We start from the raw sequence: 9,043 nt of genomic DNA on the forward strand, positions 1-9,043 counted from the left end.
AAACAAATTTTATACGATATTAAACTTAAAATTTTCTTTAATCGCTTTAAAATTACTTTCTTTAGATATATATATATTTTTTTTTTAAATTCAGCGCGGGGCCCGATTAAGCCACATCGCTCCAATCGGCCTAAGGCTGACCCAGTCGATACAACTTGGTAAACATGTTTGTATCATCGAGGTCTTCAATGAGTTTGAGACAAGTTAATGATGCTTATAGCTTTGGAATAAATGTGTATCGGACTGTGGTAAAATCGACATGATATAAAGTTTGGGACATAGCTTACGTCCAGTTGTATTTATATAGCACTACATAAGCCTGAAATGGTGAGACGTTCATGTGTTATTTGTGTAAATCGGGTGAGCAATATATGGCACACAAGTGCTTCTAATGTTGGAAGAAGAAAAGAAAAACCTATGATGCAGATCGTAGTGATTGTGTTTGTGTACGGCCGAGTCCAAGGGCAAAAATAATCCTGTACTGCACCAGCTCCTCGAAGAGGAAGTAAAGAGATTTGTGAATGACGCATGAGCATAACAAAACGTTTTCCAATTCTTTTTAACCCATAACAGGAGAAAATTATGAGACGTGATTCTAATATTTTCCATAAGAACTAATTAGAAACGCTTGGTTTAAATTAAAACAATAACTAAAGACAGTTCACTGCAACGCATTTTGGGGGTTATTACAAATTTAGTGTTTCAAGCCGAGCACAGGTTGACCGTTCAGAAAGGATTTGCACTTAAGGAGACGAATTAGAAACCACATAAATTAAAAATTTGTTTAAAATATGGACAATATCATTTATACTAGAAAATACATTTTAATAAAGAGACGAGAACCAGGACCCTACCCGTTATCATGCATAACTAATCGCTTAATCCCCCCCCCCCCCCCCCATGAAGAAAAAAACAAACAAAATGATTTTAAAAAATTAGAAAATAAAAGATCAACTTGGAATATGTACTGGAAATAAAATGCTAATGGTTTTCTTAGATTTTTCCTTTCATAAAAGTTGAGTTGTATTTTACTTCCAACCCTTTTTGAAGACAATAGGCACTTTAAAATATTGCCATTGGTTAAAAAGAATGGCGAAACCCGATCCGTTTCCATTGGCAATACTAACGACAAAAATGGCGAATAATCGGGGCCATTAGAGGAAAATACAGGTAAGACTCGTTTTCTCTGTTAGGCATAATCTCAACTTGTTATTTGAAGACAACGCCTAATATATCAGACAGACTAGGATATATAATTTTACTTTTGAGTGAGAAAGGTTTATTTTACCACTATCGCATGATAATTTCATTTAATATTTTCATTGTCTACATACACAGATCAACCACTTCACTGTTGCCCTCTTCCTTTTTTCCGTCACTATTCTGGATTATTCATGTTTCAAACAGAAAACCATACATGTCTTGGCACTCACTGCAATATTTTTGTTTTCACTAGAAAAATGGGTTTTTATTCCCTGATTTGATTCACTCATTTTTGTTGGGTGGATGGGAAAGGGGAATATTTTATGTAGGAGTTCAAGACTTTTCTCTTCTGCATGTTTTGGTGATGTTTTTATTTTAATTTTATATCGAACTCTTTTTGTCTGTATGCGTGTGTGTTTTTGGATTTTTAACGGAGCTTTAAAAAAAAAATTCAGTCATATCGCTACGATGTCTGTTGTGTGGCAGTTTATAGTGATGTCTAGAACTGGGGTATCGTGCCGCAGACATGTAATATCATGTCCCACCCAATTACATTATCCTTGCACCGGGCCGACCAGTCATAACACTAATATGTTAATGCTGAGCGCATAGCGAGGCAGCAGTTAGTACCCGCGACCTCCTGCATCTAAGGCGGAAGCTCTAACCACTTGGGTCACCGAAAATACGTGTTTCTCAAGTGATATTTTCACCACGAACAAGGTTTAGACAGAGTACCATGTTATGATTGGACACACAATTTTCAATTAGTGTACTAAGTTCGACTTTGCAGAAATATAAATAAATTACTGATCAGGGATTTGTTAGCAAACATGGAGCTGCAGTAGTTTAAGTGCTTTACTTGGGTTAGAAAGGATGCAGATTCGATTTCTATCATCGGATCAGCCCAGGTCGGCTACTTGGGCATGGCACTTAACTCGGCACTAAATAACTCAGTTGTGTTGCTGTGCCGTAAAACACCAATCCCAAATCCTCGTTGAGACAACGGCCTGATAGTGAAAACCGATATTTACGCTTGGTAGCTTTCACGACATTCCAGTCTTGCCATGCGCTTTGAATACACAACACTAGAATTATGGATGGGAAATTTGAAGACGTAGTTCCTTGACGTAGTTTGTTTCGGCAGAAATATTGATATAATCAGGTAGGGTTGCCAGGCGTCCTCTTTTTCCCGGACATGTCCTCCTTTGTGTTCCTTAAACCTCTATACAGATACTGATATAGATACGGCCGCTCTCTGGAATGTCCTCTTTTTGAAAGTTCAAATATGGCAACCGTATATCAGCAGACAGTAGAACCTAATAATTTAATTTTAATACTATTTATCTACAACCATTCTTCCTATAAAGGGTAATTTATGTATTATATATTTATGCATGTATATAGATGGTTTCAAGTACAACAACACACTGGATATATAGTACCGCGCTATAGCTAGGTAACCAAATTGGTTAAGTCAAAAGCTGGTCAAACTCCTCGTTTAGACGATTAATAGTAAATATGCACCACAAGAAAACAGATAGAAGGTAAATATGTTGCAACAGCTAAACAAATCAAATAAAAAAGAGAAGGACAAATATAACAAAACTAAAGAGAAAATGGCTAAACTCCCTAAAATGTGGGGTCAAACTGTCTCTACACAAATCACATTTGTTTAAAAAAAAAAAGTCCAAGATCTTCTTAAGTGGAACATGATCGCGTGATGCATCCCACCATAAACAGGTTGTCTCCATGAGTAATCATCACAACATGCAGATACGGACAGCAAATGGGTGATAGACCCTCAGTTGATGATGTGTTGCTCCGTACGACCGAGACACCTTCCCCCCCCCCCAAAAAAAAAGTCATTTGAGGTGATTAGCTAAATTAACGTTATATTAGTGTGAAAATGAGGGAATGGATGAACGTTCCAAGTGGCTGATGCTACTGTAGGGTCAAGGGTTAATTACCCATGATGTTTTGATCTAAAAAGTGTAGACTAATTTTAGTAAGTGTCTGTTTGTACATGTGGGCATGTTTGCCTGCATACGTTTCTTAAGTTTTTAGAAGCTTATGTGAATTTGTATTAAAAATTTTATTTTATAAAAAAGCTGTCAAAGAGCATTTCTATGATTTGCTAGATATTAAAAGCAGTTTAAAAATGGCATTTATATGAATTTGCAGGAAGTTAAAAAGCAAAGTTTAAAAGCTTGAGTCAGCATATCAATACTGAGTTACAAATTCATCCCAAGAAAGTAATCTCAGAACAGTATTTCAGTCTTTCTGGACTTTATACACAAAATATACCAGAACAGATCATAACAGGAGAGAGAAAGAGGGAGGAGATTTCTGAGAATAAAAACATACAACTTCAAAGCTATTTATTAAATTCCAAGAATTACATTACTTACACAGAGTATATACTTGTTTTCATCTCTCAGAAGAACATTGTTCGAATAATTTACGCATTAAGAATCTAATAAAGGAAAAGTATTCCAGTCTTATCACATGAATAGTATTGCAAATATTGAGCCAGTTTAGCTACATCTTCCCATGGTACTCGGTATACATTTAATTAATGCAGATAATTTGGCAAATGTCATTAGCTGATACAGAATATATCAAAACACTCTGCTCAGTTATCACCTGCAGAAATTCATCTTTTAACTTTTTCAGTCTCTATATTCTCAGTAATGAGCTCGAATTTTTAAATGACGGTATAATCACAAAATTAAACTTTAACCCGAAACATCTTCAAGGCAGGTAGAAGTTAGGTCGCCTACGTGTTTAGATTTTACCTGTCCACAATTGGGTCCCAATCCATATTTTAAACGTGATACTTGAATATCAGTGCCACGTGCGACCAGGACCGGTCCAACCACTGGCGAGGTTGGCTGTCGCCTGGTGCGCGAGGCTTTAAAGGGCGCCAGATTAGACGGAAGTGAATTTGTCGGAGAGGGGGCAATGTCATAGGGCGCCAAAAACCATTGGGGTTTGCGGAGTCCATTTATTTACTCATGTCCTTTAAAGCGAGGTAGTTTCAAACGCAGACAAGATTAGCACCTCTGATGTTCTTAAACATCTCTTAGAGTGGGCAGCTTTCCTTTCGAATGTAGCATAAGCAACAAATGCCTGATACCTGATGGTGTGTAGGTGCAATTTGGGCATTCGCCAGTTGAATAGAGTACGTCACCATGCCTTGATACTCTCGAAAACAAGGTCAGCTTTAATACATACAACTACAGTTCGCCCATTGAAAATTAAAAGGTTTTAAGCGTACTAATTTAGTAAGTATGTTGTACCTACTATATTGTATATTGAATATAATAGCCACATCTTGCATTGCTCTCAGACTAGATATCTCGTAAGTAATGCAATTATTTCAAGTGGAAATTTTTATGCATCCAAATGTATATCAACCGCACCTTCCACCATATAGTATCCTAACATACAACGAAACCTCTTTCAGGATACCTGTTCATAAATGACGCGTGTTCATAATAACAACTGTACATAAAAGAAACATTACTAAAGAACACTTGTTCATAAAGTACACTTGTTCATAACAGCACATGCTTACACAAGACACTTGTTTATAAAGGTCATTAGTTCATAAAGGACACTTGTTCATCAAGAACATCAACAGGACTTCCACTGAAAATTTCAATGTAATTAAACCTTAGATTTTTTTTAAAAAAATGTCCGATTACCCGAAACAGAATAGACTTGACGATCTCATTGATTCATTCTCGATGTATATAAGAATCTAATGTACCACACGATCGTATATGTGAGAATTTGGAAGTCTTTGTTTGCTTATTTACGATAAAATTTGGGTCTTTTGGTGTGCACTAAAGACGTTTATATTCCAGTAGATCTTAACTTAAAAATCATAATGACACATTCCCATGGAGAATTCCGATAAACAATGTTACGGTACTGTAGCGTACTAACGGGGGCAGTCCGCTCGGGCGCCAGAGGTCTTTGGAGCGCCTAAATCCCTTTGGGACATAATCTTTGCCCTGGACGCAATTTATCCCTAGTACGCCACTGTTAAGGTAATAACAACCATGGAGAGATTCGTGTAGACCCCGAGACAAATGCCCCTATCAGCAATTTTAGAAGCACACTTTTATTGACTGTCTTTGATTCGCATCTTTAGTTATGATTATCATAGCGTAAAATACTGTTAATATGTGTCATATCTGCTATCATATATACATACGTCCGTTTGAATTTCAGATTAGCCGTAATGGAAGAGGGTAGTCAGATCAGCGAAGACTTTCTTAGCTGCCCCCTTTGTACTGAGGAATATCAGGACCCGAGATCCCTTTCATGCCTCCACTCCTTCTGTCTCAACTGCATCACTGACCACATCGATGACAGTACAAAGGGCCAAAAGAATCCCAAGGGGTTCGACTGTCCCGTGTGTCACAAGCACCAGGAGGCTCCCATCCAAACCCAAGGACCTCAGACTTGGGCGGAGGCACTTCCAGTGAACCAGTTTATAGTGGGACTGCTGGAGGCAGTAAAATTGCGTTCTGCCGGCAGACGCTGTGATCCATGCTTCCGTAGAGGAAATCGAAACTTGGCGTCAACATGGTGCGAGCAGTGTGGTGATGCTATGTGTGATTCTTGCCAGACCCAGCATAACAGTATGAAGAATCCAAAAAACCACACGGTTGTGGACATCGAGAAAATCAAACTACAACCCATCAAAAGTACCGTGCTGAGAACGCCTTGTCCTGAGCACAACGGCAAGTTTCTAGACTTCTACTGCGAGGACCATGTTCAAGTCATATGTTCCACTTGTGCCACCGGCTTCCACAGAAAATGTTCCAGCGTTCTATCAGCATCCGATGCAGCTAACAAACAGCGAGACGAGGCCAGGTCGATCATAGAGAAGTTGAGACACCAAACAAGCTGGGCCACAAGGATTGCCGACAATAGGAAGCACGTGTCGACCTCGTTAGACGACGCAGCCATCAACGTGAAGAAACAGGTTGAGAGCATTAAGAAACAGATTAATGACATCCTATCCGCCCAAGAGGAGAGGATCCTGGAACAACTGGAGCAGCTGAAATCTGGGGAGACACAGCACTTCGACCGGGAATTGGAACGCTGTAATGACCTCATCAATACAACCAAAAATGCTGCGTCGGTTTTACAAAACTCGCTGACCCACGGCACGGACGCTGACATTCTTCTTACCTTTAGCAAGGCCAGCACGGAGAGTTACCTCTGCGAGAAAAGTTTGAAGGAGGTGTCTAGACAGCTGAAGGACGTGGTTCTGGTTTTCTCCCCTGACAAAAGTCTTCAGATGTTTTTGGGCACTCTTAGAGAGATGGGAAAGTTCTCCCTGTCCCACCAACCCGTCCAGATCCCGCCTCCATACAGCGTGCGGCAGGATACTATTATAGTGCCCGACGAAATCCCGCCACTAAGGTCTGAATCCCCAGAGATCACACGACGCTACACCGTGACTCCAGACGAACGTGAACTGCCTCGTCATCGCCTCTTGTCACCCTCACCCCCGCCCATGACTCCCCTAGGGAGAGATAACATTCCGCAAGCGGTGCTAGAAACCTTTTTCAAGGCAAGAACCATTAACGATCGGGATAACTGTTGTTTTACAGGAGCAGAATACGTGAGTGAGGGCCGCATCGTGTTGACAGATCAGGTACACCGAAAAGTGAAAATGTTTAACCACGCCTACAAATGGATAGGAGAGCGAGTGCTGTCTGCCCGGCCGTACGATATCACCAGCACAAGCAGCACGGAAATTGCGGTCACTCTACCAAAGGAGAAAAGGTTTATCCTGATGCACGTGCGAGACACAGATTTCACCATCGTTGCAGCAGTACAGACAGGGGCCAAATGCTGGGGAATCAATTACTGCAACCATACCTTTGCTGTGTGCTGTTACGGATCACCTCCGTGTATAAAACTAATGTCGCGTGACGGACGAGAGTTGAAGGTAATCAGTAAGGACACTATGGGGCACAACCTGTTCTTCTTCCCAGAATACATTGTGGTCGACAGGAGCAATACATGCATGTACGTGACTGATCGATACAAGAAATCGGTGACAGCTCTAACCACGCTTGGAGACAAGCTGTGGGAGGTCAAGTATGATGGCTTGAAGATGCCGAAGGGAATAGCGCTGCACGGGACTCGGCTATTTGTTGCCGGATGCAAGTCTCACAACGTAATGATGATCTCAACGGATGGACAGATTATGGGTGAGGTAGTAGTGGAGGGGGTATCCAACCCGCACAAACTGGTTCTGAGCCCGGGGGCTGACAAACTACTGGTCACACAATATGCCATGACACTCATTGACGTGGAGAAAAATACCATCAAAATATTTTCCTTGCCTTGGTAAACGAAAAAAAAGTCCGTATGGACTCGTACATATATAGACGTGAGAGTTACATTCGATCCGATGGAGCCACGCCGTTAGACTAATTGAGTGGGACATAAATAGTCAAGACTTGTACCGATTCAGTGAATGTTGCCCTGTATAATACCAAAGCAGGAAGAAATATAACAAGAGGACATATATTCGCCAGATATAAACGTAGATGTCCCTTTCAAATAAACACAAAATGTATCAGTTAAAGAATCGAAGAAATGTCATTGAACTGAATGTGTCCTTTTGAAGATTTGGTGTGTAATTTTAAGAAAAATAGAATTCTTTCGTTACCAGGATTGTCCGACTTAAATTCCTTCCTTCTGCTGTTTCAGTCATTTAAATTACTAAATGCAGTTATGTCGTTTGTTTTAATTTATTTCGTCAATTTAGAAACTAAAGTGTTTCAGTGTATACTTTCAGTACTGTTTCATTACATGTGTTTAGTAATATATCTACCTCCATATATCTATATGAACATAAGTGGGGAGGGCGGCAGCGGTGTGATCCAACTCCAAAGTTTCACCTTTGTCATAGGCAGAATGGCGCGAGAGAATGCGTGTCAGGCAGAATGTGTCCTTATTTTAATTGTGTCGTGTCATTAAGTTTGTAGATGATACTTGCGTGACATTTCACAATATTGCTCTCCACTCATCATCCTGAATACTTTACGAGCATATTCTTAAGAACCAAGACCTAATGTCAGAAAATTCTGGCATATTTGGAAAGGCTAATAACTCCATACCTTATGTCTGTATCCATGGTTTCCATAGCACCGCAACCCAACCCAACCCTCGCACTTACTCTCTCTTTCTCTCTCTTTTTCAGTGATTTATCTAATTATATCCACGAATTTACCCGTCAATTCCATCCAGTCATCCTTCTGCCTACCCAACTATCTTTATATATAGGTACATACGCGTATGTTTGTCTGTCTGTATTTTTTATGAACCTTTATATCTGTGAATTGTCTGTATGACCGTCTGCTTTCGAAAATTGTTGTACACTATGTCATTCACAGTGCATGTGCTATTTATATCTTTACAAAAATACACTTTAAAGCAAAATATTAAATACATCGCAAATGTTTTATGAAAGACACGTCAAACCTTGTAAACTTTATTGGAGACGATGTTTTTAAATGAGTTATTGCAGTGTTAATAACATTCAAATTCCATTCTGTGAAATTGTATAAGCCAGTACAAGCATCACTCAAATTCCTTTACATAGAATTGTATAAGTTAGTACAAGTAGCACTAAAAATTCCATTACATAAAATTTTATAACTTAGTACAAGTAGCACTCAAATTCCGTTACATAAAAATGTATAATTCACTAAACTGGCACTCAGATTCCATTCTATAAAATTATATTAATCAGTACAAGTAACACTCAAATTCCATTCTATAAAACTGTATTAATCAGTACAAG

General features: G+C 39.4%; 1 protein-coding gene across 2 annotated transcripts; it reads left to right on the forward strand.

Annotated features, from left to right (window-relative positions):
* Positions 1-826: 826 nt before the first annotated feature.
* On the forward strand, positions 827-8,026 carry LOC149776794 (uncharacterized). 2 transcript variants are annotated; one of them, XM_089941484.1, is made up of 2 exons: positions 827-1,170; positions 5,443-8,026. In XM_089941484.1, the coding sequence occupies exon 2, from the start codon at positions 5,453-5,455 to the stop codon at positions 7,583-7,585; it is 2,133 nt and encodes a 710-aa protein (XP_089797610.1). In that variant the 5' UTR covers positions 827-1,170; positions 5,443-5,452; the 3' UTR covers positions 7,586-8,026. The 2 variants fall into 2 exon arrangements, with proteins under 2 accessions (XP_089797610.1, XP_089797611.1); XM_089941485.1 differs by lacking the exon at positions 827-1,170 and adding an exon at positions 2,307-2,365.
* Positions 8,027-9,043: the final 1,017 nt, after the last annotated feature.

The sequence above is a fragment of the Sinohyriopsis cumingii genome, chromosome 18 (genome assembly GCF_028554795.1).
Source record: "Sinohyriopsis cumingii isolate HCF-2022 chromosome 18, ASM2855479v2, whole genome shotgun sequence".
Lineage (NCBI taxonomy): Eukaryota > Metazoa > Mollusca > Bivalvia > Unionida > Unionidae > Sinohyriopsis > Sinohyriopsis cumingii.

What these genes read in the sequence shown, in the direction of transcription:
- LOC149776794 (XM_089941484.1), top strand. Translation starts at nt 5,453, where the DNA reads ATGGAAGAGGGTAGTCAGATCAGCGAAGACTTTCTTAGCTGCCCCCTT.